At 43.2% G+C, this 23,478-nt stretch overlaps 1 protein-coding gene across 4 annotated transcripts in view; it reads right to left on the reverse strand.

Annotated features, from left to right (window-relative positions):
• C7H3orf20 (chromosome 7 C3orf20 homolog) overlaps positions 1-23,478 on the reverse strand; it is a 55,416-nt gene that overhangs the window by 11,214 nt on the left and 20,724 nt on the right. For all 4 annotated transcript variants that reach the window (XM_045024008.1, XM_045024007.1, XM_045024006.1 and 1 more), the window contains 5 exons: positions 18,505-18,628; positions 16,972-17,230; positions 15,536-15,848; positions 13,147-13,263; positions 4,067-4,209 (listed from right to left, as the gene is read on the reverse strand). In XM_045024008.1, coding sequence (XP_044879943.1) covers positions 4,067-4,209; positions 13,147-13,263; positions 15,536-15,848; positions 16,972-17,230; positions 18,505-18,628 — 956 coding nt within the window. The remainder of the gene's footprint in view (positions 1-4,066; positions 4,210-13,146; positions 13,264-15,535; positions 15,849-16,971; positions 17,231-18,504; positions 18,629-23,478) is intronic.

Here is a 23,478-nt window from a genome sequence, read left to right on the forward strand (position 1 = left end):
CCCCTTTGAGGTGACCCCTACTACATGTAAGCAGCCTGGAAAATGTCTATGGTCCTGGGTTTAAAAGGGCTGATCCGTTTAGCCCTATACCAGGGATTGGCAACCATTGGCACGTGGCCTGTCAGAGGAATCCTCTGGCGGGCCGGGATGGTTTGCTTACCTGCAGCGTCCGCAGGTTCAGCTGATCGCAGCTCCCACTGGCTGCGATTCGCCGTTCCAGGCCAATGGAGGCTGCGGGAAGCGGTGGCCAGCACATCCCTCAGCCCACACTGCCAGCGGATTTCCCTGACAGGCCGTGTGCCAAAAGTTGCGGATCTCTGCCCTATACCATAGAGAACCTGCAGGATTTTCTATGCTCTATTCACAGTGACATAGGAACTGCCATATCACATCAGACCCAGGGTCCATCTAATCCAATATCATGTCTCCAGTGATGGGCAACATCAGATGGCTTGGAGGAAGGTGCAGGAAACCTCATAGAAAACAGTCATGGAATAACCTGCCCAGAGAGAAAGTTTCTTCCTAAACCTGATGCCCTTACTCAGGCAAACATCCATTGAAGTCAATGGGAATTTTGCTTGGAGCAAGGACTGAATAAAATATCTGGCCCTCAAATTTTAGTACAGATCAGCAATATAAGATGCCAAGAAAGAAAATGAACAGAGAAAGAAAGAGAGTGCATGCACTGACCTTTTCAGTGTCTTAAAGGGAACCTGCAGTTATAGAGGTTTCAGTTACCTTAGCCCTTCAAAGGCATAAATTTCCTGCAAGCAAACCACTAGTGCCCAGCAGTGAAAGGGTCAACCCCCCTTGCTGTATCCATCTACTACACGGAGACAGGTTCCAGTACACAGTGTAGTCTGTGCTTCCTATCCAAGAGCAGCAAGATTAAAGTGAAAAAGAAAACAAGTTAACACTGTTCCTGGATATTTTTGCTACCCATATTACAGCCACATTAAAAATAACTTCGGCCTCCATGAACATGACGGCAGAGAACGTTACATACCACAGGAACGAACAGGCATTAGTCAGCGGTGGGGAAGGGTTACTGTAAGAGACTGCAAATGAGTTCATACTCTTCCTATATAATACGTGCAGCTCAGGGTTTTCTCATCTGGACTAATAAACTCCCGACACCCAGCACCAATTAACCCTTTGGATGCTAGATGTGTTCTTTGGGGCACACCGTTTAGCATAGTGCAGCGATTGTGGATGGAATCTGGGCACGTACCTTTCATTGCTAGTTTACAGACCAATGCCCGCTGCATGCACAGCATGACATATTCCCTTGAAGCACTGGGAAGAAGTTTATTTGGAGTTACCTGTTTTCAATAACAGCTAATGTTTAATGCTTTTCCTCTGGGATCTGTAAGTGCTTTGCCAAGGGGATTCAGCATTATTGTCCTCATTTTACACATGGGGAGGTCTAAGGGATTTTATGTAGCAGAACGCTCACCGAAAGGAATTGGGCGCCTAAATCCATTAGGTGCTTTTGAAAATCTACCTGGTGACTTGCCCAGCATCACACATCAAGATAGTGGCAGAGTGGGAAATAATATTGAGATCTCTGCACTGCCAATCTAAGTCCTATCCGTTGGGCCAAGCTGGCTCCCAGTTCAAGTAGGCTGTTACCTTTTGAATACTGTGTTTATTTGATTAATTTGTATATTTATTTATTTATTTACTGTAGATTTCATTTATTTTATTTTACTTATAGTCGAGCTGTGGTTTTAATTTGCCTAGTGCACCTTTTGTGCATCCATTTAATTGGATTTAGAATGGGATTTTCAAAAGTATCCATGTGCACACTGTAATAAAAGGTGTGACTGCTGCATGTGTAGACATTCACTTTGGAAGTGAATTAAGATAAACTGAATTAAGGCCACTTTAATTTGGAATAACAACATCCGCACAAGAACTTATTGCGGTTTGACTAGCTCACTTCAAATTCACACCTTTAGTTGATCTGGATTAACTTTCTTGGATGTCCCCCTGTAGACAAACCCTGACTCAGGAGCACAAATCTCACTGAAAATCAGATTGATAGCTGCTTGAGTACATAGCCAGGGTCCTAGGCAGGCTTGTGCAGCCCGGCCCTGGCTTCACTGCTATTGTTTGCTAGATCGAAGTGACCTCTGAATTTTTCTGTGCCTGTGGGCAGGGCCGGCTCCAGCTTTTTTGCCGTCCCAAGTGGCGAAGCGAAAAAAAAGAGATAAAGCTGACCAGCGGCACTTCGGCGGCAGCTCAATCGTGCTCCTCCATTCTTCAGCAGCAATTCGGCAGCGGGTCCTTCTCTCCCTCTCTTCCTCTTCAGTGGCACATTGGCAGCAGCTCAAAGAGGAAGGGAGGGACTTAGGGACCTGCCGCCGAATTGCTGCCGAAGACCCGGACGTGCCGTCCCTTTCCATTGGCCACCCCAAGCACCTGCTTCCTTTGCTGGTGCCTGGAGCCGGCCCTGCCTGTGGAGTGGGAGAAGGGGAGCAGGATTTGCCTCTAAAAGCAAAGGGGCTCAGAATGGGGAAATCTTTCCATGCGCCTGGCTTGTAGACACTGAAGTCAAGATACTCAATAGCATAACCCAAACCTTTGAGTCAGGTCCCGGAGCTCAGACTCCAGCCTTGCTATAAAACAGAGAGGAGAAGAGTGTTGATACTGAAGCACCCTCGAAGGCCTGGACTGTGCTTGAGGTGGAGGCGGAGAGGGAGGGAACTAGGTTCCCATCCCTGCCTGTATAACTGGCTTTGAATTAAGTGATAAAACTGCCATTTCCTCGGCACCTAATATGTCATGTAAATTGGCCAAACAAGCACACACCTGATGCAGCTTGCATGTGCCAGGCAGTTCCCCTGGGAGCTCTGTGGACCACTAAAACACCATGGCTAGAGCACAGAGGCCGGAGTGGTGCAGTGAAGTAGATAACTGCCTGCTGGTTACAATTTAAGGGCTACATTTAATATATATATTCTTCAGATATAAAGGGAGAAAAACCTGTCAATTAATGTGAAAATATATGCATAGTAGTAAATGTCTCAAGGTGACTCCAATTAATGCATCTCCCTACCTAAGAGATACAGCCTAAAGTATGGGAGAGTTTAAGGGTTTGTCTACACAGAGAATTATTTTGGAATATCTATTCCTGAATAATTCCTTGTGTGGATGTTCTTATTCTGGAATAAGAATGCCTTATTCCAAATCAATTTAATTCAGAATACTTCTGGAATAAGAGCATCCACACATGGAGTTAATCCGGAATAAGTATTTTGCTTTAAATTCACACCCTACCTTAATGTGAATTAAATTCTCACTGTAGACATGTCCTACCTGTGGTATAGTTCAGCTATGCCTCTGAACTGCAAGGGGGGCACGATGTTACGATGTAGCTCCCAGCAGAATAGTGGCGGGCCAGTAAAAACTGCAGTTTGACTCCCAGCAGTAACTAAATTGAACGGATTCCCATTCCAAAGACAAGGAAACCCGCAAATACCAGAATAAAGGTGAACACCTCAGTGTGACAAAATATCCATGTCTCGATGGCAGGCGTAGCAAAGTAAGGGATTGTTGAAATCTCGGACAGTCAAGATGGAGATGTTCAGTTGTGGTTAAATTCTCAAATTGGCTTTGAAAAGCTCAACCCAAATGTGTAAGGCAGCCCACTGACTTCGTTAACTGAAATGTAACAATATGGCGGCATCTCCTCCACATCCCTCAACAGCATCCTTCCCAGTACGTGCTAGGTCAGGCCTTAGGGAGTTGTGCCTGAGCTCTGGGCATGCCCACACAGTAGGGGTGATCGATAAAGCTCTTAGTTATGCCTCAGTCACAGTCCTCTGAATTAAGGAGTTTCCAGGAACACATGAGGGAAGAATATCCCACTTGGTCTTACTTTTTTTCTTCCATTATTTTTTCCGTTCACCCTGTTTATTAACTGGAATGGCCGACAATGACTTTATCAATGCGCCCATGCGCCTTATCACAGCCCCCTCGATTTCTCCTAGTTAGCCAGGTTCATGTCACAAACAGACCTCAGTGTGACAGGGGGCCCCCTTCCCCGCATTTCCTGCTTTACCTAAATTTGAAACTCTCTGGCAGGAAGTGACCCATCTTGCAGTCGAGGCGAGCTTGGCCGATCTGCTTCAGCAGGTCCTTCTTGCTGCAGCCATATCCGTTGAAAACACAGCCCCCGAAGAGCAGCTTCCCTCCAGCGTACATCTGTTGACAAACAGGCAGGAAGAAGAAAGAGGAAAAAAAAATGCTTTGCCATAAAAAAAAAATAAAACCAAGCGTGAAAGCTTGGGCCAAATGGCTTCCCTTTCCTGTTTTGCACAGGACTCTTAGATGTTTTCACCCAGTGGTTAGGGGCTCTGAGTGCTGCAAACACACTTTCTGCCTTCAGAGCAGTTAACACCATCAGTGCTGACTGGAATTCAACTTATTTTTGGAGTGGAAAAGTATGGGACTGTCCTCCACACTGTGAAAGCACTTTTGCCGGCAATGTTTCTGTGAAACCGCTGGACATTAGTGACAGCTAGATACTAGGGTAGATTGGATGAGATCATAACATACATATGGCTGCATGAATTCTGGAGCTATTGAAGATCGGAGAGCTGTGCAGAGTTTGGTGATTTCCTTTCTCAGGAGTTTTTTTGGGGAAAATATTGTAAGTTCTGATCTGTGGTAGTTTTACACCCAATGAGTTTTGTCTGAGCCAATCTCAAATCTCAAAACATTCCCTCTTCTTCCTCTGGAATAACTGTTGTAAGCATCACAGAGGCTGGAGGACAGGATGTCTGAGCAATTAATAGACGTGTGAATGGGATAAATATGAAGCTGGTGATGTGAGTGTGTCAATACAGGACAACTTTTTTCCATTTGCATGCCTCACTTCATTTATAAGTGCTGGTTAGGAATAGAAACAGAAGCATGAAAATTCAAGATGGATGCTGTTTATATGATATCAGGTAGCTCCTTGGCCCTGTTTTCTTGAGACCTCAAGCTTAATCTTGCAGATCAGAGGATCAAGGAAGCACTAGAGTAGTGCAAAAATTAAGGGTTATTTACATTTTCTTTTGATCCTTTGTTTTAGTCTGTGTGGGTTTATTAACCCCTTCCCCTGGAATTTAAGGCCAAATGAACCCAAATTATCAAAATAATACCCACTGGAAACAGCTGTGTTTTTCCTGGGTTGGGATGAAAACTGCAGCCAGCTGAAAAATAGGAAGATTTTTTGTGAAAACTTCTGCAAAAATTCATCAATGTAAGTGTGTGTGTGTCAAAATTTGAATGTTTTCAAGCATCTCCTGAAAAATGGGATGTATTTTTCACAAAAAATATTCATGAACATTTCACCTTTTTTAATCAATGACAAGTTAACTCTGAAACATAACTTGTTTCACTGCTGACCATTTTAAGTTAAACCTCCAGATAACTGGGGATTGTGGGCAACCTTTTTAGTAATGGGTACCTCTGCTTACATTCCATGATCTGATCCCTAGTTAGAAACCATTTGAATCCAGAGCTTCCTGGTTTTTTTACTCTAGCCCAGAAATCAGTCCAAAGCTGGGCCCAGATTTGCAACTTTCTACAAATCTGGGTTCTAAATTCTTGGGTAAAACCCAAGCTGAACCTCTGAGTCTGCTGAGATTCATCAGTCTCTACTATAGGGAGTCTTCTAGCCCTCTCTGCAGTTTCTTCATACCACTCCAGTGATGTATATGTGTCAAAAAGGGTTGAAATGGGCCTAGGGTGACCAGATGTCCCAATTTTATAGGGACAGTCCTGATATTTGGGGCTTTTTCTTATATAGGTGCCAATTACCCCACCCCCCCACCCCCTGTCCTGATTTTTCACACTTGCTATCTGGTCACCCTAAATGGGCCTGTGGAAAATTCCCTCAGGAAGGGGATGACATAGGTAGTCCTACAACACCACCTGTGCACAACCCCGAGCACAAAGGGCTGGCTGGGTGCAGGAAGAGAGGAGTGTCTAGCGCAGGGGTAGGCAATCTATGGCCCGCGTGCCAAGGCGGCACGCAAGCTGATTTTCAGTGGCACTCACACTGCCCACGTCCTGGCCACCGGTCCGGGGGGCTCTGAATTTTAATTTTATTTTAAATGAAGCTTCTTAAACATTTAAAAACCCTTATTTACCTTACATACAACAATAGTTTAGTTCTATATTATAGATTTATGGAAAGAGACCTTCCAAAAATGTTAAAATGTATTACTGGCATGCAAAACCTTAAATCAGAGTGAATAAATGAAGACTCGGCACAGCACTTCCGAAAGGTTGCCGACCCCTGGTCTAGAGTATGGAGTACTTCATTTGTTGTGGAATACAGAAGAGCATAGCGGTGGTTGATGGCAACTGCCTCAGTTAGAGCAGCCTTAGGATCTGCTCTAACTTACACTGGGGGCCAAATCCCTATCCTCAAAGTTGCCTGGAATATCAGAGGTGCACAGTTATCACAAAGCTACCTTTGCACCCACTTCTCCTGGGCTGAGCCTCCTGCTAGACACAGCATGGTAGCAGGCCCTTCAACTTCCACTTTCTACTTACAGCAGGATACATTCTGCAGCAGCTTTTGTGTAGTTCAGGATTTGCAGTGAATAGATATATACCTGATCAATAAATATAATATAATATAATATAATATAATATAAATAGCCTTGACAGCCCTAGAAACTCTGTTCCCTGGTTGGGGCAGTGCAGAAGAAGAAGCATTGCAATTCAGTACTGTGCATTCTATTTTTTCCATAGTGTCCTTTGCACATAAACTCATAAGAGAAAGGGAAGATTTCAAGCCAAGACTTAACAGAGGAGAGGTGATTCAGTGGAACACAGCCCAGGGGGTAGCACAAATGAAGGAGCCACCCTGCTCCAGCTGTAGACCACCCTGGGGAGGAGATTTGGAATGAAGGTGGCAAAGATGGGTGGAGAAGTGAGATGGCAAGTGGATGTGGGGGACAACAGGTGTGGAGACCTGTAGGGTCGAGTGAGTCAGTGGATATGAGATCAGAGCAGCAGGGTGGAGACTGAAGGAGCACAGTGATTAGGCACGGGGAACAGGGTGGAGTAGGAAGACGTGAGGTCAAAGCAATAGGGTGGAGGCAGGGAGTAGGTGGATATATGCAGGGTGGGACAAAAGGAGTGGAGTGAATGGGTGGAGGGTAAGGAGTGGGGAGTAGAAGGATGAGAGATCAGGATGGTGGGGCACAGCATGCAGGGAGATATGGAAAGTGCATGGGCAATTCTCAGTGGTGGTCACTGGATACTACATGCTCGCTCTATTTGTACATCTGTGTGAGGAAGAAAAAGGGTTGTTTCAAAGCTGAAGCTCACTGATTGCCTCACAAGTTAATCTCTCTTCTGTTCAAAGTGCAGCATGTGGGCAGCTGGCCTGAGTTCTGAATGCCAGCAGCTCCCTCTGGCGTTATCCGACGAATCTCTCTGAACTGTGAGGAGCAGCAGCAGAGGGTGTAGAAAGGCACTGAAAGCCAGCGCTGATGTTAGGATTGCTACCAGCACTTTCATACCTTCTCACAAAAGGAAAGCCAGAAGGGCTCCGTGTTTAGAAAACCAAAGACATCAGGCATCTAACTACAGAATCTGGAAAAGGAGCAGGTGTGTCTGAAACCAAGGTGCAATATACCCATTTACTTGAAAAACTTTCATGCTGAATTGCGGTGTTCCTATCCCGCCTACCCACACTTTACAATATTGGGTAGATGTTTCCATGTCCATTTGAACAAAGCTAATGTGCTACTCAGTGTCTCCTGAGATAGTTATAGGTACATATCCTGATTTCTCCCTGTAGATCTACCCTCCGTGTGAAAGAGGTGGGAGACGTAGGGGGGTTGGGAGTTGAAATATCTTCCTCATTGCAGGGTGGTCTTTCTAAATTGGAATGAGTCTCAATGGGTTCAAGTATTCTGCATCTCTGGCTGCTGTATTCATCAACCCCTGGAGCACAGGGGACTGCAGGCTCTGAGGGAATGTAGTAGTATTGAATGAATTAGCTGATTACCTTGAGGCTTGAGCAACTCTGTTTAATTTGGCCTGTACCAGGTGGCCACCTGCAAGTTACAGATGGGTGAGCATGCAGCATCCTGTCTGCTAAAAGGAGCAAGCCAACCAGAGTGCTTAATGTCCCCAATGTATGATCTACACTGGCTGCCCATCAGACCCTGCACAATGTTCAAGCATCTGTTGCTTAGCTTCTAAGCCCTGGAAAGGGGAAGAACCAGGCACCATCTCCTTTTCCACTTTTAATTGCAACAACTGTGTTCCACAGGAATGTTACAGATGATAGAGTCCAGGTTCACCATCGCAGGAGGCAACAGCAAAGCCTTGTTGTTGGAGGGCTCATAGCAAACAACCTAATTTTCACCAGGTATCAGGTTACGCCCAACTCTTTGCATCTACAGATCCCGCAGCAAACCTCAGCTAGTTTGGCAGACATTCAATTGACAGCTGTGTTGAAGCAGCCCCAACAACAGTCTGGTAGCTTCAACAGGGGATGGAGGACCAGGACTCCTGGATTCTATTCCTAGCTCATTCTGTGGCATTGTGTGTGCTTCTGCCAGAAGGGACTTAGCAGGAAAAACAACTAACAGGAAGGTGGTAAGAAAAATAATCAAGATTCCCTAATTGATTTTATATGTTATGGGACAGTTCCTCAGCGGGTATAAAGCTGGGTAGCTCCATGTAAGTTAAAGAAGGCAATGAGGCTACACCAATGTACACCTGCTGAGGATCTGATCCTATCAATCTATTTACTCATAAGCCCCTTTCAGGGAGATGCTTAATTTCCCAGCCCACCTGCAGGCAAAGCAACAGTTCAGTAAAATGACTGCAGCTATTAGACATTTAAAAGTCCCTTCCTGTGGAGACATTACGCTCTGAGGAGGGTTTGTCAGGTCTTGTGGAGCAGCCACACTCTCATTGTCCAGCCAGGACTGCATTCCTTACAAGTGTGTTGGCTATTCACAAACAAAATTCCAACACACCGTTTGTTCAGGAAATCTTCAGTGTAAGAATTCTCCTAAGTACAGGATAGTCACAATATGATAATCACACTATAGAATTGGTCACCTAAATTGCATGGGCCTGTTTCTACCCCCGACAGACATTTCAAGATGGCCACCTGAGCACTCCTATAATGAACCTTCATGCAAACACACAGTCACACAGGTGTCAGCAGGTAAACCCTCTCTGCCCCAAGTCTGTACTTGGGGCATTACCTGAGTGCTCTTGCTGTGCACAAACAGGAAAAGAAATGGCTTGCAGGAGTGTTTGTGGGAAAGGGCTGTGCATGATGGGAAAGGGAACGTGATTTAGATGTCACCAAATTATTTACAAAAGACTCAGAGCAGTGTTTGTTTGGCTCTGCTCCGCCTGATAGTTCTTTGCTGTGGGGCTAGGCTGGAGAATTCTTCAAGTGATTAGCAAACTATTAAGTTCAGTGCAATGTTTAAATTTATGCCAAGCGTTGCCAGGACTGAGCCCCAGCACCTCTAGGCTCGGCTGTTCATAGCCCCGGCACCTCTGGGCTTGCTGCGTCAGTTTTGAAAGTAAAAAGAAATTGCTTGAGCCTTGGCACCTAATTGCTTGAGTCCTGACACCTCTTTTGTTACCCATTAAGCACTGGGTGCAAGGGTCAGGAGGCCGACCCTCAAGGAGAACGAAGGAGATGTCAGGCAGTATCAGCATCTCAGGACCAAACTCATTTCTGCTTTTAATAACGCAGCAGAAAGATTGAAACTGCAAACATCACAAAAGACAATTGGGAGGTTCCCATCACACTAGTACCTATTAGAGTACATGTCCACAAGCAGCCCCATGCAAGAGGTTCGGTAACGCAAAGCACCATTATCAGTCCATAAGAGTCAGTCTCTCTGTGACTGTCATGGAAGAGGAAGGGGAATCAGGAAGGGTCATTTAGAGTGGAATGGCCAACGTCAGCTTCATCTGTTCAAATACTCCTAGATAAAGAACTCCTCCCTGGGCGAGAGCCTTACAATTTTGCTTTCTACTCCAGCCCCAGCATTAGCTCAGCTCAGTTATTCAGCACAGCACATGATACCCACCAATGCAGTTGCTGTCAAGAGGCATTTACACATTTTCAAACAGTGGCATTTGTCCAGGAAGAAATCACAACATGCTGCCCAGACAAGCAGACCAATTGACCTTTCCTAGACACTCCTCTCCCCTTTCCTGCCACCACCCACACAGGGCTTTTTAAATCCTCCCAAGGGATTTGGTGCATTTCATGGGGTCAGACACGGGCATGTGTGGGATCTGTTTACTGATGGCAGCAAAGATAAAAAAATTGTGGGGCAGGGACAAGGGTGTGGGAGCTGGACTTAGTGGCATGATGAGAATTGGTGCAATGTGTCACATCGTGGGGAGATTAAACAGGCATAGCAAGAGCTATTGAACATCTGCCTCCTAAAGCACAATTGGAATAACTGGCACTTATTCAGCAGCTATCATTTCGGGCTATCAAAGCACTTTACACAATGGTAAATTAATATTATTGTGTCCATTTTACAGATGGAGAAACTGAGGCACCGATAAGTTAAGTGACTTGCCCAAAGACATACAGTGAGTTGGTAGCAAAGCTGCAATGAGAATCCATGCTGTTTTCTTGGCTCGGCTCAGTTTTTCTATATTTCTGTCTCCCCCAACCATCCCTAGTTTTCTTTTCAAAACTGTAATCCTCCCCCGTCCCTTGTGCTTTAAAGTTTCTCATGTCAGACAACGATCAAAACCTTATTTTAATAACTACACTTAAACAATTCTGTCATTAAAATTTCATCCCTTCATCTAGGTCCTTACTTTGGAAAAACTTTAGCAGTAAATTCTTGGTTACACAAATCAAAGTCCTTTCAAGCAAAACCATTTCATGAAGTTCAAATGCTTCTGCAATGACCTCTGTTTTGACCATAAAAATCTTATTTGCCTGTACATCCAGACTGTATGTTAACAATAAGCCTAACTGTGTTGAGGAGGTCAGCCAATGGATTCTGGTAGCTAAAGGGAATGAATAATAGCCTTATAACCATTCTAATCCCTGGTCTTGTCTGTCCAATGAAACAAGAGCGTTACACTTCCAGAGTCAGAGATTTACAAGGCTGTAAAAGAGCCATTCTAGAACACAGAAGGGCATTCATTAAAAGGCTCTCTAATAGTCTTATCTGATTTGGCACCTCTTTCAGTGAACCCAAATAAAAACCTGTGTGAGCCAGGACTCCCAAGAAAGGAACTGCACTTCCATGTAAATGGCCCTTCCCAAAGCAGTGGAATGTCAAGCCGTTCAATATCATGGTGTTTCTTCTGTACAAAACATGGGCCTTTAGCAAGTGAGTTCTAGTCTCAGCTCTGTCACTGACTCAGTGTGCAATACGGGCAAAGCCCTTAATTTCTTCCTGCCTCCGTTTCCCAAGCTGCTAAATGGAGATGGTGCTTATTTCACAGGGCAGCTTGAGAGACTGGATTCATTTTAAATTGTGATATCTTTGGATAGATGGTGCCATGTAACAGCAGAGACTGGGTGAGGGCAGGGTTTTGGCTGGATATTAGAGAGGGTTGGTGAAATTATTCACAGGCATCAGCTGATTAGGAACAGCCAACATACTAACACTGACTGGCACATTTTTGGAGTAGAACAGCTGAAGAGTCTATACTAATAGAAATTCACTGAGTGCTTAAATATTGAAGGCAAAATCCTGAAGTCCTTATTTGGTTAAAACTCTCATTGACGTGAACGAGAGATTTGACCCACAGGGATTATCTAGAATATCTGCTGAATACTTATTTATTCTGTGAGGTAGCTGTCAGTGTTAGTGTTGAGATGGCTGTGTCTATTATTTGTAGGGCGTTTTAATCACGAGTGAGTGCGCTTTAAGGTCACTTATTTCACTTTAAGCATGTTCTTAACTGTTAGGCTGGATGAGGGCTATAAAGGCACAAAATTACCACACGGAGCGCTTGACCCTGCAATACTGGATGGGAGTTTTGCCATTGGCTTCAGTGGGAGAAGAATCAGAGTGAGTATTTCACAATAAAATCCATTACTTAGGTGAGACAGGGCCACTTGTGGTCATTAAAAGCCCTTTAGGAACTTTTCATAATATAAGGATGCCAACCACGGTGTCCTAGCCAAATTCCAGTGTGGGTAACATTCTGCCACCCTAAATTGCTATGACCCTTTGACTGCACTCCTGTCCCTGTTCTTTTATTAGTTGTCCCCCGAAATTAATGGGTTTCTGAGGTCCTGTAGATCCTCCCCTTAGGCTGGGGGGGGATCCTTTAGCATTGTCCTAAAGTGTTCAGTAGTCTTGCTGGGCTGTGTAGTCTTGCTCTGGTGCAAACCACCACAGAAGTGGCTTCATTTCAGGGAGGGGTAAATTAAGTCCTGACATAGCTTGTACATCACTGTAAGTTTGTGCTCAGACAGCCTAGGACAAAAGGTGCTGGATGAAGCTGACAGCTATTGTATTGGTAAAAACAAAATAAGGACAACTTCTACCGCCGAACAGGAATGTAACTGGTGACCGAACAGAAAAGTGCCTTCTGAGTGTCAGTTGTAGACACTCTCCTGTCACACATTCACCTCCTGATTTGGTAATGCATATGGATAACAAAAGAAGACAAGATGTGCACTGGAGGAACATATATAGCATGGCCTTGGGTTCCTCTTAGAGGCATTGGATTCAGCCTTCTTGAAATTTTGGGGGAAATTCATGGTGTTGGCCCATCTTTATAAGACGGATTTGAACTGTGTGACATTAAATCTGAATCCACCCAAAAGTGGAGAAGTTTGAGTCAGGATCCATATTGAAATATTTCAGCTTTGGCCCATCTCAACTTTTTGTAAAGGAACTTCCCTCCTACCTTAAACCACCATCCTTCCTAGGGTTAATGCGATTCATAGCCAACAAACAGATGTTTTAATGAGTCAGTGACTCTTTCTCCTTCAGCTCATGCTGGTACTCAGCCTCATTTACAATGGAGCTGGCTGGCAGGCAGCACTATGTGTAATGTAGTCACCCATGAGTACCATACATCATAGAGACATAGTGTTCTGACTGAGTCACTGAGTCAAAGGTTCAGGGTCCTTCCAAGCAGCAAAACTTCCAGACTTACCAGCACCATTCCCGGAGTGACAGCATGCTTCCGCACAAGCAGAGGTGGCAGGGGGGGCTTTCGTCTTGTGACACTGTCCATGTCATACCTCAGCAAGCGGTAAGGGTCACACCTGCACTAGAGATGGACAAACACACTCATTCTTTCCAGATGACAGATGCACTAATGGAAGGGCCTAATACTACAGTGATGAGCATGGTATAAAAACTTGAATAGAATAAAATAGGTCTTTGGGAACTCTAGTGAGGGTCTCAGCTAAAAAATTAAGCCCTAGTGTTGGTCATTGTCATTTAAAAATGGAGAGTGTTAGAATCTCTGAAATTGACGATGGAGAAGAATGTAAGTGATTTTTGTCAGCCCCTCTCAATCCCACTGATGAAAAGGTATTGCTCCCTACTAGTATTTCTGAGGGACGTATCCAGTCTAGTTTTAGATGATACAAGTGACATAACACTAGTTAACAGGAGTCACCAAAATATTGTATCTGTGAAGGTCTCGATAGAAATGAGTTGCCGCACTGTATTTGTTGGAGCAGAAGAGGTTGACATCTGTCTATTTTAGCAAAAACAACGAGGAATCCTTGTGGCACCTTAGAGTCTAACAAATTTACTTGGGCATAAGCTTTTGTGGGCTAAAACCCACTTCATCAGATGCATGGAGTGGAAAATACAGTAGAGAGGTATAAATACACAGCATATGAAAAGATGGGAGTTGCGTCTACTGTATTTTCCACTCCATGCATCTGATGAAGTGGGTTTTAGCCCACGAAAGCTTATGCCCAAATAAATTTGTTAGTCTCTAAGGTGCCACAAGGACTCCTCATTGTTTTTGCTGATACAGACTAACACAGCTACCCCTCTGAAACCTGTCTATTTAGGGTTTTCTGCTGCTGCTGCACATCACCATAGTATTTGAGCGCCTTCCATATAAAACCAATAGCAACAATCAGAGGCCCGACTGGACTTCCTGGAGTCTCTGCCACGTCCCCCTTTTCAAAGTAGGGGGAGGGGTTGAGGTTTTGATTTTGGGGGGGGGTCGGGGTTTAGGAGTACAGTGTTATGAAATTACAGTCTAATTACTCTGCCACATCTGGGGCCAGGTGCAAGGTTGTTTTGGATCAGGCCCTTGAAGCACTGCAGCAAAAGATATGTCATTTAGCTAGCCTTAGCGGCACACAAAATGCTCTTTGACTGTATCATTTATTTCTTCTCACTGACTGTGACACTTTGCCAGATACGCTAAAGAATGCTGGGAGGTTCAGACTTGACAACATCATGTACATACAGGACTGTAACCTCTCATGTCACCATGTCTGGAATCCAGGCCAGCATTTAATGACTCCCTTTAAATCGTAGGGCTGTGTGTAAAAATGGTTGGAAATTCAATTCTCAAATCCTTACATATATGCTGGATCTGAGCTCTGACACTGCTGTACCATTTCACTGTCACTGTTGAGTGAAACTTGCTTGGTTTTATTATTAATCCAGTCTGGAATGACATTCACCATAAAGTGTTAACTCAGTAATTAATCTGATACTCTCATCTGAGTAGAACCTATCTTCTGAATATGTATAATACGGATGTAGCAACATTCTCAATATTTGAACTGGACTGAAGACATTGATGTACAGTTTGAGTTTCTTTCTTTAAGGGCTGTTTTTCTTATAAGTGCACATGCAGCTGGTTCTGAGACATCAACAGTGACCCCTAGTGAGATTGAGATAATTGCACTTGCAATTGTTTCTACTAGAACAGCAGCACATCCTGGTGGCTAGTTTGCAAAATGTGGGTGCAGCCATTATGAAGCTTTATCTTTTAATAGTAGCAATCAGAATGACATCTTGTGTTGGTTAGACATCTCTTCCGCCTGGGCTCTGCATGTTATCACACCAGTGACATTCTGCAGCTCAGTAGTAAGCAAAAAGCCTCATATTTATCATTTCAAGGGGAAATGATCAAGTAGTTTGGGAACAAATTTTATAATTTAACAGTGACTTAAAGAACGTGGAGTCTGAACTCCCCCACTCATTGCTAGTAATGGTTCCCCCCACACCTCAGGTCAAAGTTGGAGCACATTAGTGGACAGCATGAGAAAACTTGAACTGCTGCTGCTGTGTGTTGTAGCTGCTCCACAAAGAGTTCTTCCATCTCAGATTCATAGATTCCAAGGCCAGAAGGGGCCACTGTGACCATCTCATCTGACCTCCTGTGTAACACAGGCCATAGATCTTCCCCAAAATAATCCCCAAGACTGTCAGTCTAACACCATTCACTAGTGTCACTCACTCTGCATTTTATGTTTCTTGAAAAGCACTAGGCAGTCCCCTTTGCTGTGGGTCACCTATGTGCATTTCCTGTCCTCCAATCCTTAACCCCGACCACAATGTACCTGAACACAAGGAGATGGGCGGCCATGCTGTTTTTCCATGTACAGGCTTTGTAACATCCACTCCAAGAAGGGAGAATAGGAAGGGTTTTGGGATGACAGGACAAAGATCACCAGGATCTGATCAGACTTTCTGGGGGCTGAAATAAACTTGTCAAACTCCAAGTCGGTAACAAATGGAATTTTCACGACACACTTGCAACCCAGAGCAGCGTCCTGTTTTGATAGTAGCCTCCGGAGCACAACTGGGCAGTCAGCAATAGACGATGCCCAGGTCCTGGCAGGGCATGCACCTGCACCTGAAACGGTTTTAACTCTGCAAGGCATATGAAGTTCAGTTTAGATACATATATACCAGAAGTATATATTTGTGTATTCTACAGTAATCCAAGAAAGTAGTTAAATACAAGTCACTTTGTTACCATGATTTCAGGCAGAGGCTCCAGTATGTCTAAGACATGGAAATCTGACCCTTTAAAAAGTTGAGTGGGCTCGCATGTAAAATAGAGAGAGGCTTAAAAAAAACCCAAACACCAAAAATACATTCAATTGAACCTCCAAAATTTTGCAGAAGGCTTTGAACCTGCATCCAGAGCCTGATTTTGCATCTTGGGGCTGTCTCAACTTAAAAAGCATCATATTCCCTAACATCAAAGGAATGTGGCTCTTTAAGAGGCAGAAGATGCAAAACTTCTCTCCCACTAACAGTTGTGTTCATTCAGGAATGTGTGGCAGAGGGGAAGAATCCTCCAACAGGATGAACCCTTGGAAACTAATACTAGGGCATCAGGTCAGATTGAGCTGGTTCACTGTGGTTCACTAAGGCTTGATCCTACAGTCTTTGAAGTCAGTGGTGAAGCTCTCATTGATTCTACTGATGCAGGATCAGGGCCTATACCCACACTCTTTTGATGGCCCTTTATCAGTTCTTGTAGCACCTAAGCTTTATCTTACAGGAACATTCAATTTCTAGGGCTTGTGGTGGTGAAGATATTCTGACTCGTCAAACAAACTGGGCAACTGTTGTTAAATGCTTTCTGTAGGATGTGATCATAAAACTCTCTTCAGTCTTCCAGTGTATAGAGATCTATGGGGATTTCATCTACCCACTGAGGAATAAATGTACTATGCACTTAGAAATTCTAGCGGGAACTGCAGCAGGAATAGTGGAGCAGGTTGAAAAAGATGGCAAGATGTAAAGGGCTGGCTCCTCAGCTAGTGATTGTCAGCAGAGTTCCATTGAATCCATTAGAGCTATGCTGATGAACACCAACTAAGGATTTATCTCAAAGAATCCAATTTAATCCTGCCAGTTGCCTGCTTACCTCATTCGCCACACAACCATTTCCTCTATGATCAAAATAAACTGTGAACCCAAAATTTCAGTGACACTGTGTCCTCTACCCAATCAGGAAGTGTGTGTGCATCTCCAAGCAAACCTTGGTGCAGGCTTTGGTTGGGTCATGGTATCCAAGTGACTGGAAGGTTTCCTTTGATCCACGGGTCTGCGAGAAGGCTTGGGAGGAATCCTTCGGTCAATCGGTCTGCTAGGAGGTTTTTGAGGCCTTTTCGTTTCTGAAGCTATTGGAGCACGTTCTTCTTTCACTCTTTTAGCCCAGGCCTGAGACGACGGTTCCTTCCTTTTAGATTTGACATACTTTGCTCCTTCTAGGATTGGATATTCTATAGGAATCATACCTGACAAATAAAAAACAACACTTAAGGATGTGCTTGTTAGAGAATTTTCTTTAGCTCAAGTTGAAGGGGATGGTTTGGGCTTTTGGTTTGAAAGGCCCCCAGAGTTTTACCCCTGCAGAAATCCATACAACCACTGTGACTCTTTAGCTGTTGACCTATGAAATCTAAACAGCCCTGGACACACTATGCCTACACTCCCCTCTTTCTGACAGGTTGTGCGTGATTGGCCTTGTCCTGGCTGCACAGATTGGGTGCTCTTAATTCACTTTTTAAAATTAGTTCATGTTATTCACTCAGCCTTGAGTTCCATGATAGTTTGATGAAGCAAAATGGGGTATGTTCACTTGGGACCGGAAGAGAACTTGAACAAGGTTCCCAAAGGTGAATGGGACACTGAGTAACTTGTTGATTCATGTACCTTCCCAAGTGTATGTAGGTATTCTGAAGTTACTCAGTCCACCTCCAACTTGTATGGGTTTATTCAAATTTTCTATTAGGTCTTCTAGTTCACCCCTTTGAAATCTGCTGTTCAACATACCTATTAATATTTCAGTATTAAATGACTTCAAATATTTTAATCAAAGTAACTTCAGCTCTCGTGCTGGTTGAAATTTTCTAGATGAAAAAAAATAATTCCCTGAAAAAGTCAGAGTCAATCGAATGTATTCACGAATTCAGGTCAAATCTGGATAATAGTTTTGGCTCCAAAAAATAAAAGTTGTTCAAAAAAATTCAAAACATTTTGATATGTTACATCTTGAAAATGTAACTTTTAGTTTTGAAACAATATTTGTTTAGAAATTTAACAAATTAAAAAAGAATTAAAAACACACAAAAACAAAAACAAAGAACTGGGGGAAAAAATCATTTCAGGTCAAACAAAACATTTCATTTGACCCATAACAAGATTTTTTCAGGTTTTTTGTTTCAGCAAAAAAACCCCAAACATTTCCATTTGGGGTCAATCCAAGATAAATTTTTTTTCTGATTTGTTTGGTTCAGCCACTGAACCAGAAATCAATTATTTGCTCCACTCTATTCAGTACCCACATCATTCTTTCCCTTCAGCTCATTCCTTTGAGCCCATTTCTCCTCCAGAAAGCCTTTCTGCAATTCTTTCTCCCAGCCTCTCCAGTACTTTGACCTTACATCATCATCCTTGCATTAATATGTGCCAGAGCTAAACTGTAAGTCCCTTGGTGGAGACACCAGACCTTATTATACATATGTACAGGACTAATCACTTTGTTGGCATGCAGCAAAAAATACTATACCTGAAGCTATCAAAATGGCATTTATAAATTGTTTCACTGTCTTCTGAAATCGCTTCTTAATCTCTTCCAAGGCTCTCTCCAGTTGTTGCTCCTTCTTCTCACTGTCACTTGCTTTTGCAAGTATCTTTAAAGAGTGAAAGGAGAAACCCAACCATTGTTAGTTAAGATTAGAATCAGGTTTCCAGCACTGCAAACTTTGAATGACATCATGACTGAGGGGAGGCAGGTGCAGTCCTGTTAGAGACCTGTTCAGTGGGTAACAGTCTTACTTCCTAGTCAAGATCCAAGGTTCTGTTCAAGTCTCACAGAAAGCGTGGATCTTTTACCCACTTAAGTGGTAGCCCCTCCCAGGATGAGGAAGACTGGGTGATGATTTCGTTTTCCCTCATCTTCTCCTTTAATCTCTGTCCTCTGCGATAATAGTTCATTATTAGGTAGCAGGAATATATCATCAGAGATAAATCACCTAATCACATCCCTCCTGTGTTATTCCTCTTTCCTTTCCTATCCAATGGAAACGTGACATCAAAAATAAGTTAGCCAAATAATCAATCTCCCTCTTTTCTCCAATGCCTTTGCATCTTGAAACCCTATGGATGGAAATGTCTTCAAATTCTTGCAGCTCTTTAGAATTTATAAACTACATTTTTGATTCAGTTTTATTTTAGGACCACGAACAGCTACAGAAAAATGCAATTCGAAAGGCCACTCTCTCCTGCAGATTGGTTGAGAATGGTAGAAGGACTTTTCTGCACACAAGTGCAGACAGATAACTGATTGCCATTAAACAACAGTGTTTCTCTAACTACGGTCCCAGAGCCAAAAATAGTCCACAAAAGGAAACTTTCTGTGATGTAAGTGTTGGGAAAGTGGATGGAGAGGTAGACCCATAAGAAAGTCTCTCTCTTAAGAAGTGATCCAAAGGATTTAAAAAAAAAGAACCACAGCCACACGACACCATTGCAAACCAAAGGTGAAGGAAATTGCATGGTCATAGATGCCATCTTTCAGATGCGACAGTCAGTGTAGAGTTTTTCTGACCAGCCACACTGACTGTCCTGGAGGAAATAAAAGATCTCTTGGTACTATTTGAAAAATAGAAGGGGGTAATTGGTATCACAGCCAAAATTCCCTCTCTCACTAAAGCAGATTTTGATGTCCAGTATTACATTTATATGAAGCTTTTTAACCTAAGGCATTCCAAAACTCTCTAGAACCTAGATATACAGGAAATGCAGCTATATCTACTATGAAACACATTAGTTGTTTAACAACAGCCAGCGATATCACATGACAGGTTAGGTCAGGAAGCACAGAAGAATAACATCTCCAAGGGTATGTCCAGACTACCCGCCGTATCGGCGGGTAGCGATCGATTTATCGGGGATCGATATATCGCGTCTCATCTAGACACGATATATCGATCCCCGAACGGGCTCCCCGTCGACTCCGGAACTCCACCGGAGCGAGCGGCGGTAGTGGAGTCGATGGGGGAGCCGCGGACGTCGATCTCGCGCCGTGAGGACGGGAGGTAAGTCGGAATAAGATACGTCAACTTCAGCTACGGTATTCCCGTAGCTGAAGTTGCGTATCTTACATCGACCCCCCCCTCCCCCCGGGTAGAGCAGGCCCAATTGAAACTGCAGGGGGAGTTTAGGAAGGCACAGCAGAATATGGCTGTCACCAGGGCTAACAAACCTGCTGATTTTACTGCTCATCTGAAAGATGATGACCTCAAACTCAAAAAAGAGTCCTACAGAAAGTGGAAATTAGGTTAAATTACAAAAGATGAATATAAACTACAAGCATATAGGAACAAAATTAGAAAGGCCAAGGAAAAAAAACAAGATTAAACAACTAGCTGGGGACATAAAGGATAACAAGAAAACATTTCACAAATACATGAGAAGCAAGAGGAAGACCAAAGACAGGGTACATCCATTCCTCAATGAGGAGGGGAAAATAAATAACAGAAAACACTGCAGTGGCTGTAGTGTTAAATTACCTTTTTGTTTTAGTTTTCGCCAAAAAAGTTAGCAGTGACTGGACACCTAACATAGCAATCAGTGTAAATGGGATAGGATCTGAGGCTAAAATAGGAAAGGAACAAGTTAAGAATCTTAAACAGGTTAGAGTTCTTCAAGTTGACAGGGCCTGATGAAATGCATCCTAGAATTCTTAAGGAACTGGCTGTAAATATCTCTGAACCACTAGTGATTATCTCTGAAAACCCGCAGAGGACAGGAGAGATCCCAGCAGACTGGGAAAGGGAAAATATAGTAATTCTCTATAGAAAGGGGAATAAGGACAACCCAAAAACTTATTGACCAGTCTCCTTAACTTCAGCACCTGGAAAGATAATGGAGCAAATAAACAATCAATTTGTAAGCACCTACAAGAAGATAAGGTGATAAGTAACAGTCGTCAAGAGCAAATCATGTCAATCAACCCAATATCCTTCTTTGACAAGGTAACAAGCCTGTAGGAAGCAGTAGATATGATATATCTCGACTTTAGTAATGCTTTTGATATTGTCTTTCATGACCATCTCATAAATAAACTAGAGAAACATAGCCTACCGTAGATGAACCTAATATAAAGTGGGTGCACAACTGGTTGAGAAAGAGTACTCAGAGCATAGTTATCAATGGTTCACAATCAAGTGGAAGGACATATTGAATGGGGTCCTACGGGGATCGAGTTCTATTCAATATCTTCATACATGATTTGGATAATGGCATAGAGAGTACACTTCTAAAGTTTGCAGACAATTCCAAGCCGGGAGGGGTTGCAAGCACTTTGGAGGACAGGATTAGAATTCAAAATGACTTGACAAACTGGAGAAATAGTCTGAAATAAATAGGATGAAATTTGATAAGGACAAAGGAGGGAATAATCAGTTGCTCAAATAGAAAATGGGAAATGACTGCCTTGGAAGGAGTACTGCAGAAAAGGATCTGGGGGTTACAGTTGATCACAAACTAAGTACAGTCAACGACGCAATTCTGTTGCAAAAAAAGCAAACATCATTCTGGGATGTATTAGCAGGAGTGTTGTAAACAAGACATGAGAAGTAATTCTTCCCCTCTACTCCACACTGGTAAGACTCAACTGGAGTATTGTGTCCTGTTCTGGGCACCACACTTTGAGAAAGATGTGGACAAATTGGAGAAAGTCTGGAGAGCAACAAAAATAACTGAAGGTCTAGAAAACATCACCTATGAGGGAAGATTGAAAAAACTGGGTTTGTTTAGTCTGGAGAAGAGAAGACTGAGGGGGGACGTGATACAGTCTTCAAATACATAAAAGGTTGTTATAAAAAGGAGGGTGATCAATTGTTTTCCTTAACTATTCATGACAGGACAAGAAGTAAGGGGTTTAAATTGCAGCAAGGGAGATTAGACATTAGGAAAAGCTTTCTAGCTGTTAGGGTAGTTAAGCACTGGAATAAATTGTCTAGGGAGGTTGTGGAATCTACGTCACTGGAGGTTTTTAAGAACAGGTTAGACAAACACCTGTCAGGGATGGTCTAGATAATACTTAGTCCTGCCTCAGTGGAGGGGGCTGGACGAGATGACCTATTGAGGTCCCTTCCAGTCCTACATTTCTATGATTCTGTTAAATGAAAAGGACAAATCCAGCATCCAGGTTTCAGTGTTGAGCAAATGGTGTTATGAGGCTGTGAAGGTGCCTCCTGGCTACTGCTGTTCTCTATCTCAGAGGTGAGGAGGCCCTGCTTAATCACTTCACACCTGACTGTATCTCATACTCAATGCTTTGAGGAAGGAGCCTTGAAAGTCTGGGGATTTCTGTAGTCTTCTTGTCTGAGCTTCTCCTGGCTTCTACTACTACAGGGAAACTGGAGTGTTACTACAGTGGAAACAGGTGTTACAGGTGCATCCTCTGGGTACACAGTAAGACGGATGAGCTGTACCTGATGCTCGGTGCTTTGGGGAAGGAGCCCTTAGCATCTAGGATTTCCATAATTCACCCAGATGAACACTTTCTGGTTGTTTCCATGTGAAAGAGGGAAGGGATGGTCTCTGGGTCTAGTGGGAAGGGAGTTCGGTTTATTGTTGGATTTTATTAATTAATATATATTAGTTAAGACACATAATGATGTGTGTCTGATATTGTTACTTATTACTGTTTTGCATAAAATAGTTCATTTAGAACACTAAACCGAAAACTCTGAAATAAAGATAATAATAATAAAAAAACCAGAGGCACTAAACATACAACATAAATTTGTATATAGTTTCTTTCCTATCAAGTATCAAGCACAACAGTGAGAGGTGAAATAGAAAAATTGGACAGAGTTGGATACAGAGAAAAGGAAAGTGATGTACAAAACTGAAAGAGTGATTTTGTTTTAAACAGAAATTTAAATGGGATAAAAGATGGAAGTAAATATTCCTACAGGCTGATTATTGTATTTATTTGTAGTGAGAGAGGTCTTGAAGGATGTAATTATAGAAAGGAAAAGTTGAGTAGAAATGTGTCCGTTTTAAACAAAGTTAAATGAAGTTTTAAGGTGAGCTTTGGAGAGGATTTAACTCATACAGAGGGCATTGAAGTTACTGTATAACTTGTACAAAGTGAGAATGACCACTAACTCTGAAGAGTTTGGGGTATATAAAAGAAGAGACCAAGTCCACAGAGACTCAAATAAGTGGAAGGATTCTTTTTGAGAGAGAGCTGGACAAATGTACGAGTGGGATTGTATGACAGTGTCGCTTGTGATGGTGGAGGACAGGGCTTGGCAGCCCTGAGGGTCTCTTCTGGTTCATGTGGGATGTTCCTAAAATTTCCTGCTTCAAGGCTTCAGCCAGTCACCTGCAGAGATCAGGAAGGGATCTTGCCCTCCTGCCCTCCTCCCCGCCCCATGTATTCTGGGGGGGGGGTTGTCTCCTTCCTCCAAAGCATCAGAGATGGTTACAGCTGGAGATGAAACCTTGGACAGGATGGGCCAGT

The sequence above is a fragment of the Mauremys mutica genome, chromosome 7, assembly GCF_020497125.1.
Source record: "Mauremys mutica isolate MM-2020 ecotype Southern chromosome 7, ASM2049712v1, whole genome shotgun sequence".
NCBI lineage: Eukaryota > Metazoa > Chordata > Testudines > Geoemydidae > Mauremys > Mauremys mutica.